The sequence below is a fragment of the Cornus florida genome, unplaced genomic scaffold, assembly GCF_030987335.1.
Source record: "Cornus florida cultivar Cherokee Brave unplaced genomic scaffold, ASM3098733v1 CherokeeBrave_3.0.0_Hap2_Chr11, whole genome shotgun sequence".
NCBI lineage: Eukaryota > Viridiplantae > Streptophyta > Magnoliopsida > Cornales > Cornaceae > Cornus > Cornus florida.
In genome coordinates this window covers 35,597,190-35,610,171 of record NW_026775581.1, presented here as the reverse complement: position 1 = coordinate 35,610,171, position 12,982 = coordinate 35,597,190, and the positions used below count along the sequence as shown (strand labels likewise).

General features: G+C 35.7%; 1 protein-coding gene across 1 annotated transcript; it reads left to right on the top strand.

Moving 5' to 3' along the window:
- The first annotated feature begins 1,927 nt into the window (after nt 1-1,927).
- LOC132284191 (ubiquitin-like) lies at nt 1,928-2,421 on the top strand. The gene has a single exon (XM_059786273.1). The coding sequence runs from the start codon at nt 1,928-1,930 to the stop codon at nt 2,291-2,293; it is 366 nt and encodes a 121-aa protein (XP_059642256.1). The 3' UTR covers nt 2,294-2,421.
- The last annotated feature ends 10,561 nt before the right edge of the window (nt 2,422-12,982 follow it).

Sequence of the window (12,982 nt, the reverse complement as noted above, 5' to 3'; positions counted from 1 at the left end):
TCTAGAAATCCAAAAGGGCATAAATTAAGAGACTCGGAATTTCAGAATAAAAAACATCCAAGCCTTGAAGAAGAAGGGCAATAAGCAACAAGCACATCTAAACTCATATAGTTCTAAATTGTATCATTCTTCATCAAATTCAACCTCAACAAAGAATAACAATTAAAATTGTTCCGTTCTTTTCTCCGTGATTCAATAAATTTTCAACTTCAACAAAGAATAACAATCAAAATTGTGCCGTTCTTTTCTCCGTGACAACAAATTTGAAGAGTCACTCAATAACACTCTTCGAGATCAAGATTCATCAGCACATGATCCAACCAACAAAGGACACAAACACAAATCAATTACCAATTAAAATTAAATAAGTAAACTAAAATAATTTCTCTAAAACTCTACCACAAATTATCTTTTATGATGAGTTTGTTTAATAAAAAGGAAATAATTAGACAAGGATACATTTTAAAGAAAATAAAATAATTTCTATAAAATTATACCACAAATTACCTATTTTATTTTCAATAAAACTTTATTACATTAGACTCTTAATGATATATTTAAAAAGTTTCTATAAAACTCTAACACAAATTTACCTTATTTATCTATTTATTATGAGTTTTTTAATAAAAGAAAATCTAATTAGACAACAATTATTAATATAAAAATATTTATTAATTGATATAGAAAATAAAATAATTTCTTTAAACACAAATTATCTTTTATTATGAGTTTTTTAATAAAAGGAAATCTAATTAGACAAGTATATATTTAAAGAAACTAAAATAATTTCTTTAAAACTCAACCACAAATTAGCCATTTTATTTTTCAACCACAAATTACCTATTTTATTTTCAATAAAACTCTATCACATTAGACAAGGATATATTTAAAGAGTTTATATAAAACTCTAACACAAATAACCTATTTATCTATTTATTATTTTGAGTTTTTTAAAATAAGAAAATCTAATTAGACAAGAATTATTAATAAAAAAATATTTATTAATTGATATATAAAATAAATAAAATAATTTTTATAAAATTGTACCACAAATTACCTTTTATTATGAGTTTGTTAATAAAAGGAAATATAATTAGACAAAGATATATTTAAAGAAAATAAAATAATTTTTATAAAACTCTACCACAAATTACCTGTTTTTTTTCAATGAAACTCTATCACATTAGACAAAGATATATTTAAAAAGTTTATATAAAACTATAACACAAATTACTTTTTTATCTATTTATAAAAAATATTATTTATTTATTATTATTATTATTATTATTTTTGTGAAAGTTCTTTTAATTAATCAGATGTATTTAGAATTGTTTTTATCGGCTGGAATTCGTTAGAATTGACGAACAATTATGATTCTGGTCAGATCTGTTTGAAGTTTATTAAGAGTTCATTGAATCGATTGAGTTTGATCAAATCTGATTTGTGATATGTTTCTAGATTGATCTTTGTATTTTTAAATGTCCATTCCAAAAGAGTTTATGTTAAGATTTGCATATCTTTCTAAATTTCCATTCCAAAATATTTTATCTTAAGATCTTGTATTTTTAATTTCTATTCCCAAAGATTTTATGTTTTCAAGTTTCGTTTCCAAAATTAATTTTTATCCGTGTATTTTTGTTTTATAAAGCTTTAAGGTTTTACTTGGATTGCATTTATATAAAAACAGTCCTCTCGAGAATTAGAATAAAGATAATTTTTCAGATTTTAAACCCACTTGTTAAGAGAATTAACAAAACAGAAAACAAAAACTCAAAGGATTTGTTTCTCAAGAATTTAAAGAATAGAAAAAAAAAAATTTAGTGTGTTTTTTTCTAGATGGGTATATGCTAGTCCGAATATTTGAATATCTTGTAATATATAATGTTTATGGTTGAAAACAGACGGCGAAGTCCATCCGAACCGTCCAATGAAGAATAAGAGGACAGCAAAGCTACAATGGCGCGCGAAGCGCATGCGGAACGGACACGGATCAAAAGACGTGTGGCAGATCTTTGTGAAAACCCTCACCGGCAAGACGATCACCCTGGAGGTGGAAAGCTCAGACACCATAGACAATGTGAAAGCAAAAATCCAGGACAAAGAGGGCATCCCACCAGACCAGCAAAGGCTCATCTTTGCCGGAAAGCAACTCGAAGACGGCCGAACCCTAGCGGACTATAACATCCAAAAGGAGTCGACCCTTCACTTGGTCCTCCGCCTGAGAGGGGTTATGCAAATATTCGTGAAGGGAAAAACCATCACTTTGGAAGTGGAGAGCGCTCGGACACTGTAGACAATGTCAAAGCCAAGATTCAAGATAAGGAGGGCATTCCTCCTGATCAGCAGAGATTGATCTTTGCTGGGAAGCAGTTGGAAGATGGGAGGACCTTGGCTGACTATAATATTCGTCTCCGTGGTGGTGGTGGGATGCAAATATGATGGTGGTCTTGGGTCATTTGTTGTGGTTCAATGTGTTAGGATTTTTCTTCGGGTACTGTTTTATGCAATATTTGTTCCATTACTCTTTTACCCATGCAAATGCAGTGTAGGCATTGGGTTATGCAATAATGATAGTCCCCAACATGCCCCAGCAGGATTGATTCATAAAATAACCTCTCTTTTTTTGCATCAAGCTCAAACTTCCTTCTTGCATGTGTGCCCTTTCCGAAGCACATATTATAATTATAATAAGAGGTAGAAATTTATTGGTATCATCCAACCCAATCTCCAAACAATATCTGTACTATCTGTACTCCAAACAAAATATCTGTACTATGTGTACTCTTTGTTTCGTTTCAGTGTTTCAGCTTGTGGTGTTTGTTGCCGCCATATAGTTTCAGGATGTAAATATTACTTCTGAATTATTTTCTTCCTTTCATACCATACAACCCATTAAACATCTCTTTGGACGGGCTATTGTACCAGGTAGGCCATTAATACCGTAGGCAAAACACACCTGCATACACAAAGGCATTCCAAAGCCTTAGACAGAGCTAAGCATCGTAATACAGGCACATAATACCCTTTCATCCGGTTGTTTGTTTATATTTTTAATTATATATATATATATATATATATATATATATATGTGTGTGTGTGTGTGTGTGTGTGTGGGGTCAAGTCTTATTAGAAAAAAAGTGCATATAACTATTATTAATTTTTGAGCAATTTGTCCCCTATTGAATAGTTTTTTTTACAAAAAAAAAAACCCAAGCACAAGACTTTTTGTTTGACAAGAATGCCCCTACTAAATGGATTTGTTTGCATATGTTTCAAGACTTGTCCAAAGAAAACCGCAGGAGGGTTGGTAAGGAGTTTTTTTCACTTATCCATATATATATTTATAATTGTCACATATTATATATGGTATGATATTCATTTATTTAATAATTTGATTTATTTTTATTCATTAATTTCATAAAGAGGAGGGAGAATGGCAAACAAATCCCTTACTATTACCCAGTTGCGAAAAATCCCCTTATGAATATTTTTGACAAAAAATCCTCCTCAACTATCCCAAAGGGGTGTTTTTAACTGATGTCCGATGTCCTTTTAAATGGTTGTCTAAGGAATTTTTTTTTAACAAAATCCGTTTAAGTGGTTGTCTAAGGAATTTTTTTTTAACGAAATTACCCATTAACAGATTATTATTCAGACAATTTATTTATTTTTTCTCTCTTCTCTCTCTCCGTCAAGTAAGCCTTCCCATTCCTTCAAACACAAAGCTAAGTAGTTAACAACGCGGATCGAGAAACTCAATTGTTGAAAATTTATCTTTCAACACTGTTTGGACAATATAATATAGCACGTATATACACAAATTTCGTAGTCTGCAAATAAAGAACGAAAGATAGGGCAAATAATAATTTATTATAAAAATTTTGATACAATTCTCTGAGATATTTTTTACAAAAGAAAGAAAATATCCTCTAATTCGATCTCCTTTGTTGGTTGGATTCAAGGGCTGTTGGAACTTGATCTTGAATCAGGTTTGTAACGACCCTTAACTGATACCATTTTTTTTTTTTTTTTTTTTTTTTAATTCGGCATAACCTCCCCAAAATATGGACCTACCGCAGCCTGTTTAAATGCATTCTTAACCTGTCATGCAACTGATTTCTGAATTCACGGCAACAGTATATGATCATACATAGTCAAATAATACCGATAATTACTTTAATTAAAATTATCATTCCAATTCATCAACAAGGTTACATGCTATCAAATTCCCATCCAAAATACCATCAAATACCTTAGTTACATTACATGACAAAGTTTTACAAAATATATATATATATATACCTTTACACTTTTAGTGCTTTGCAAAAATAATGGGGAATATACAAAAGACACAAAAGTGAGCTTCTAGTATCGCTCAAGCTTGAGGTGGGTTGTCGTCCATCAGTTCTTTTCCAAGACCTGAAAAAATAAATGTATAAATAGTAGGGTGAGCTATATGCTCAGTAGGTGACACTTAAGACACAAATCTTGTGTCCTTGTAAATTCAAGCAAAGAATATGCCAATGGGAAATAGGGATCATTCAATGTAGGGGATCTTATACAACACACAAGTCATTTCCCAATATAATCAATGCAATGCAATGAATGCAAATGCATGCCAATGTCACTCCCCATTTTCATTCTCGAAACCATCACTTTCAAATGTTAATGTAACCCCCTTTGGTAACTCCGCCGTGACGAGAGAAGGATTGGCTACCGTCCCTAGGCCTTTGGTGACTCCGCAGTGCCGTCGAGGGGCCCGAATAGCTCAACCACGCTAGGGTACTCTCCTTAGTTCCCTCTAGGTTACATTAACCTACCGGCCCGTTGGTAACTCCGCAGCGACCGGGTTTATCAAAACCATTTCACAAAAACCATCATCTCCCAAAATTCCCCATTTCATTCCATTGACAAATTCACCCCTTTTTATGCATCCCAATGACATGAGCATGCATGTATGTATATGTGACATGCCTTCAATATTATAACATACAAAATTTTACTCCATAACTTAAACATATAACATGTCAACATATTCGAATGGAGTAACAACACAATTAAGCAAAACATAATACATCTAGGCATATATCATGTTCATCATCTTCAATTAAATCAACAACACATTTAACATCACAAAGCTACAATCTAGACATACTTTTTACATGGAACCAATCAAAATGAAAGTCATGAAATTCTCTAGACCATATTTAAGAAATCATCAACACAAAAAAATCTCAAGTAGAGCATGTTAGCACATAAGAGATACATAATTCACAATGGGACAAGAAGTAGATGGATTAAGATGCCCCTACCCCGAAATCAAGCGAAATCCCTAGAAATGGGTTTCAAATTCGCACTCCAATAGGTGCCCAAAGCTGGAAATTGATGGTATGGATGTATAGAGCTTGACACGAGCTTCGTTTGCCTCAAACGGCCCCTCAATCCGATAAGCGATGAGTGAGAAATCAAAATCCAAAGTTTGGTTCACAAGTGAAAAGAAAAAGAAGAGAGAAAATGAGAGAGCAGAAGGGCTTACGGGAAAAAGAGAGTGAGAGAGAGAAATAGGTTTCTCACCCATTTTGTGGGTGGGTGGTGGGGCCCACTTACTTTAATTTTCTTTTCTCTTTTTCTTTTTGCTTAATTTACACCTCATACACATAAAATACTCCTCTAAATAAATGCTACATCATCACACAAATTAAATTTCACAAAATAAAATTGGACCCAACAACAATTCCAGACGATAAGTAAAAAGACGAAAATGCCCTTGCGGTGAAAAATTCCCAGAAAGAATGAAAAATGCTAAAATTTGGAAGCATCACAATTTACCCTCCTTAAAGAGATTTCGTCCTCGAAATCTGTTCTCCTTAAAGAAGAAGCACAACAGTCACCCATCCTCCAAGAATACCCTTCAAAACTCCAAGACTATGAATCCACCTACATTATTACCTTTGACGTCGAACGTCAACAAGCAATCACAATCTGTCGTCAGAAAAACCTAATGATCACCACCCTAGGAGGGTACTCACCATTCACAACATTGAATACTAAACCTGCTGAATTCTATACTTGACTTAAAACTAACACTGGTTCTCTCTATACTGTTATACAAGGCTCGAAAGAACAATGATCCTAAGACCCCTGGTCATGATCACATCCTATCTTAACTCATCCCTTTAAGGGACAACCCATACCCCAACGAGGATCAGACTTAATCTCAGATCATCACATCATTATCAAACCAACACCTGTCATCAATCATACGACTATACAACTACATAATCATACAATAACCACCAATCACACTAATCAATAATTATCATACTAATCAACCTCAAAATAATTAAATAATAAATCTCTCAACAAGCATAAAATCGCGAGCCACCGAAATAATAAAATGCACCACCTTGTACTCTGAACACATGTCCTCAAATCGAAATCCTCAATAATCAATGATTGTACCATAAACCTGTTATCAAACACCCAATATCATTTAACACTTCTCATCACCCAAAATAACTTATGAAAGTCCACACTGTCACATCAGCACCACACACTATACTATACTCTCACTATCACTGACAAGTCGGAACGATCATTGACCTTTGACCTGACATCGTGCCAAGAAAGGATCGATTCAGGAGAAATGGTTGGCCAGGCCATTCTCATCCTCACTCCAATCTCAACACCGATGTCATCCCTGTCCTCAAGTCTAAACCTCAAACAGAATCTTCTACAGCTCACAAAACAACACAAGATCGACTCTTGAATCAATCTGTCACTCCACATGACCTCATCAACAATACAATCACATACTAGTTCTAAAAACCCCAAGATAAATCATGCCTCAATCATATCAAGCCAAAGTAATACATCGCCAATACCTCGATCACCAATCAACCTAAAGCCTTTCGATCACTTCATATCACCCTCAATCCGTAATCATCATCATAACATTATGCGATTCGATTCTAACCTCTTCAAAACACTCAATACGATCATTTCATGCTAAAAACCTCAAACCAAGGTCAATCATTCCTATTATTCCTCAATGGAACACCATAATCATTTCCTAACTGCTTAGTATTCAAACAACACCAACACTTGTCCTCAAAGCACCGATCAATTCAGACATTAATAAAAACAGCCAAATACATGAGTCCTATCACATCTCTTAATTTTCCTCAAATTGCAATTCATGACACATCTCTTAGTCACCATCGTTGGTACCGATCATCAAAACATAATCCTTATTTGGCAACCCGTGCCTCACATCCCACCAATCAAGGCCATTCTCAAAACAAACACTACCAAAAACCAAAGACTAAACAATCCTCCTATAGAGGTAAGTCGACCCCTTCAGTCAAAACCTCAATTGATGACCCCCAATGAAGCAACACCTGCTCACCAATCCATCTACCCACAACCGCGCACAACTCCTATTCAGAGACAAGACTCATAACAACTATCGTCCTAGTCAGGACTAAAACAAACGAAAGGAGCTAGTGAGCCTCGAGTTCACAAGAGACTAATGACCCGCACCTGAACGCAACCGACACCCTGTCACATGCTACTCATCAATCGTCTAGTTATAGACACCTAATCCCACCCGAGATGAAAAGAACTCCTTACGTACAAGGGAAAGAACTAACTAAAAACACATAAGAGATTGCGAATACAACCTAGGCAACCTCGCCACTAATAGTCTATCAAATACACACACGAAACCTCACATACGACACATTGCAATACTTATACCAACCAAAACCGACTGACAAGAGTACTCACTCTCACGATACACTAACGTTAGAAACAATCACAGCCTTTTGAACGTCAAGCCCCATTCTACTCAGATTCAATCATTCCCAAATGACAACCTCAAGGTTATAAAATAAGATCTTACTACCTATTCCACCTTCTCCCTTCAAAACGACATTACCTCAAACATCGTGCACACAAGACCCCTGTCCACAGTCATAACAATCCACTGACTCCTCAAAAGAAAGGTGCCTATCCGGTAGCACCACTCCCATTGGTTCTAAAAACTCAACTATCCACAATCACCTCAACTAGTGCACAATGCCATCACCTACCTATCAACACACAACAACAGTTTATAATCTCTCAAATCCATCCGCGGATCATACCTTAAACTATACTGCTTATCCGTACTAAACATCACACCATAACACCATAACACCTCTACTGTCACGCCTTCCATCAACAATTCAAACCTCTTATCCCATCGGATCATCCAATCACTATTAATGACTTTTCCTCAAACATCCTTAAAACAAATCATCGCAACAAAAGAACAAACATTACTTTCGATACTCCCCATAACGATCGCTATACATCACTAGAAAAGAATCTCCATACGGCAATATCATGCCGACAAATCCTCAAACAAAATGAGCACAAGATCCAGAATGCTCAACACCCACTTGTCTCCTTAGAATCATCAACAATACAATCATTCACAACGCTTAACCGACTACCTAATCCATTCCTTTTAAAGTAGTCGACATGCTTAATCAAGAAAATTTCGTGTCCTAAGTTCAACATCAATGCCACTACCATCACCATCTCTATTACTCGTTAGTCCAAACACTCACTAAAAGAAAATACCAATGAAATACTATAAACAATTATAATTACAAACCTTCGTCCACAGGAGGTCCCTCTGGTGACTCTCCAAGCTGAACACCAATCTGTGATACTGAAGGTTGAATCAGTTCTTGCCCTAAATTTACCCCGCCAACTGGAATTCCACTTCTTTTGGGACAATCCTTCTTCCTATGATCAGATTGGCCACACACAAAACAGACTCCAGAACTGGGCCGATCCCAAGGGCACTCTACTCTCAAATGACCTATCTGCTTACACTTATAACAAGGCTTTTTGACCTTACCGGATGTCTCCGGCGGTGAAACAAAAGTAGCTGGAGAATGAGGAGAATCACCTTTTAGCATTTTTCGTACATGACTCTTGGACAACATCTCCACCTCTTTAACTCGATTCCACAAGTCTCCATCTCCTGATCCGTCTCTAATCCCTGTCATCCCTGACTGTGTCACCGACCTCTGAGCTTCTATAACTACTGCACGCACAAAGTTTGTCATAGCCTCAACCAAATTCTTAATCAAAAGATCCCAATCAACAAGCTCATCCTGTTCCTCACCATCATCTGCTTCTCTACGTCTCTTTGGAGGCATGATTCTAAAACAGAAAGAAAAAGGATCAAACACAACACAATCATACAACCCTGACTCAAAGCTTTAACACTCAAACATAATAAGGGCATTTAGCCATGAATTAAGAACCCCGTTCTACGGTCGTGCTCTAAGCACTGCACAAAACACGATAAGAAGATTAAAATAATTGCACCTGAAATAACTCCTTCCACGAGCTAAAACCTACGCTATTAGTTTGACAAGAACCAACACCCAAACAACCCTGGAGCAACCGAGCTCCTCACCTTCTAAAGTCAAGACTCACTCGTCCCTCGATGCCATGACAACTACCCCAACATGCTAACAATCACTCTAATGCTTAACCGTATAGCTACATAGGGAAATGGACACATACACGGATGCAAAATAAATGAATCCATGATACTATACGAAATGCCTTTGCATACGCTCGTTGCTTGTCATACTGACACCAAAATCAGAACTGCACACACTGTGCCTACTACTCCTCGTTATCATAATCCTCATACAATCATTATACTTTTCTTTTCTTTCACCTTTCATTTACGAGGTTAGATTATCTATTATTCCTTATACATGATCATGCAACATAAATCTCAGCATTTAAACACATCAGCATATAGTAATTAAGCATATTCTCAAACTGTAAACATGTAAGCATGTATTTCACGTAAACAAGAAAACATTTAAGCAAGTAAACAAGTAGGCATGCCTCTTAAAATGGTAAACACATAAACACAAGTGCACATTCATCACAAGTCAACTTTTTACTCCGTCTAGGTAAGCCACCACCCGTCGTCCTAAGGTTTTTCGAACCATGGCTCTGATACCATTTCTGTAACGACCCTTAACTGATACCATTTTTTTTTTTTTTTTTTTTTTTAAATTCGGCATAACCTCCCCGAAATAAGGACCTACCGCAACCTATTTAAATGCATTCTTAACCTGTCATGCAACTGATTTCTGAATTCACGGCAACAGTATATGATCATACATAGTCAAATAACACCGATAATTACTTTAATTAAAATTATCATTCCCATTCATCAACAAGGTTACATGCTATCAAATTCCCATCCAAAATACCATCAAATACCTTAGTTACATTACATGACAAAGTTTTGCAATATATATATATATATATATATATATATATATATATATATATATATATATATATATACCTTTACACTTTTAGTGCTTTGCAAAAATAATGGGGAATATACAAAAGACACAAAAGTGAGCTTCTAGTATCGCTTAAGGTTGAGGTGGGTTGTCGTCCACCAGTTCTTTTCAAAGACCTGAAAAAAAAAATGTATAAATAGTAGGGTGAGCTATATGCTCAGTAGGTGACACTTAAGACACAAATCTTGTGTCCTTGTGAATTCAAGCAAAGAATATGCCAATGGGAAATAGGGATCATTCAACGTAGGGGATCTTATACAACACACAAGTCATTTCCCAATATAATCAATGCAATGCAATGAATGCAAATGCATGCCAATGTCACTCCCCATTTTCATTCTCGAAACCATCACTTTCAAATGTTAATGTAACCCCCTTTGGTAACTCCGCCGCGACGAGAGAAGGATTGGCTACCGTCCCTAGGCCTTTGGTGACTCCGCAGCGCCGTCGAGGGGCCCGAATAGCTCAACCACGCTAGGGTACTCTCCTTAGTTCCCTCTAGATTACATTAACCTACCGGCCCGTTGGTAACTCCGCAGCGACCGGGTTTATCAAAACCATTTCACAAAAACCATCATCTCCCAAAATTCCCCATTTCATTCCATTGACAAATTCACCCCTTTTTATGCATCCCAATGACATGAGCATGCATGTATGTATATGTGACATGCCTTCAATATTATAACATACAAAATTTTACTCCATAACTTAAACATATAACATGTCAACATATTCGAATAGAGTAACAACACAATTAAGCACAACATAATACATCTAGGCATATATCATGTTCATCATCTTCAATTAAATCAACAACACATTTAACATCACAAAGCTACAATCTAGACATACTTTTTACATGGAACCAATCAAAATGAAAGTCATGAAATTCTTTAGACCACATTTAAGAAATCATCAACACAAAAAAAACTCAAGTAGAGCATGTTAGCACATAAGAGATACATAATTCACAATGGGACAAGAAGTAGACGGATTAAGATGCCCCTACCCCGAAATCAAGCGAAATCCCTAGAAATGGGTTTCAAATTCGCACTCCAATAGGTGCCTAAAGCTGGAAATTGATGGTATGGATGTATAGAGCTTGGCACGAGCTTCGTTTGCCTCAAACGGCCCCTCAATCCGATAAGCGATGAGTGAGAAATCAAAATCCAAAGTTTGGTTCACAAGTGAAAAGAAAAAGAAGAGAGAAAATGAGAGAGCAGAAGGGCTTACGGGAAATAGAGAGTGAGAGAGAGAAATGGGTTTCTCACCCATTTTGTGGGTGGGTGGTGGGGCCCACTTACTTTAATTTTCTTTTCTCTTTTTCTTTTTGCTTAATTTACACCTCATACACATAAAATACTCCTTTAAATAAATGCTACATCATCACACAAATTAAATTCCACAAAATAAAATTGGACCCAACAACAATTCCGGACGATAAGTAAAAAGACGAAAATGCCCTTGCGGCGAAAAATTCCCAGAAAGAATGAAAAATGCTAAAATTTGGAAGCATCACAAGGTTGTTGACAATCTTCTTCATGTATTTATAGTTGAGGAAGAATGCCGATGATTTCTGATCGAGGGCTGACGAAGCTTGATCTCGAACAATGTTTGTTTGGTGATTCTTTGAACTTGTTGAATCGCAGGAAAAGAACGGTACGATTTTGATGTGCTTGTTGTTATTCGCCTTCAGAGAGAATTTGTTGAATTTGGTGAAGAACGGCACGACTTTAGATGTGCCTGTTGTTGATCACCGTGGAATTTTGATGAAAAACGGCACGATTTGATATACTTGTTGCTCTTCGCCTTCAGGTTTGGATGATTTGATATGCTTGCTGCTCTACGCCCTCAGGTTTGGATGTTGGGGATGAATATAGGCAGAGCTTCTGTATTTACTCTGGAATTCTGAATCTCTAGATCTCTCTGCATTTCTGGCCCTCTGCATTTCTGAGTCTCTCAATTTCTAGACCCCTTCCTTCTTCCTCCAGGTCTCTATTTATAGGTTTTTTGGATTAATAGGATGATGACACATGTCCTCTCCTAATAAGGATAAAATCATAATTGGGCCAGGCCGGTTTATGATAATTATCCTTAAAAATAATTATTCCAAATATATTTTATTAGGAATAATTATCTTTTCATTTAATCATCTGGGCTGGACTAATTAAATAATATAAGTGGACCAAACTTGGGCCAATTAACTAACTTAATTAAACATTAGACCCATATTCGATGGGTCAATTTGTTAAAACAAAAGTCCATTAAAATTTTAGTGTCTACAAATTGCCCCCATTTCGAGTCCCATGTTTGATAGGACTTGTCTCCTTTTTCAACTGGGACTTGAAGTATCCAACTTGATCTTTGAATTGTAAAAGGCTTTCCAATCCAACTTTGGATTATAATTTTACTTTCCCATTTGAACCGAATTATACAAATCACAGTACAAATAGCAGATATTTTATTGTTTATATATACATATCCATGCTACAGGGTTCGACATCAATTCTAAAGCTTGTGAAGACTTGTTAGATTGTGGCCTTTGCTCGAACAAATAATCGGTATGACTTTTCTCTCTTTTTTTT

Coding starts and splice junctions, on each gene's coding strand:
- LOC132284191 (XM_059786273.1), top strand. CDS start 1,928: ATGAAGAATAAGAGGACAGCAAAGCTACAATGGCGCGCGAAGCGCATG.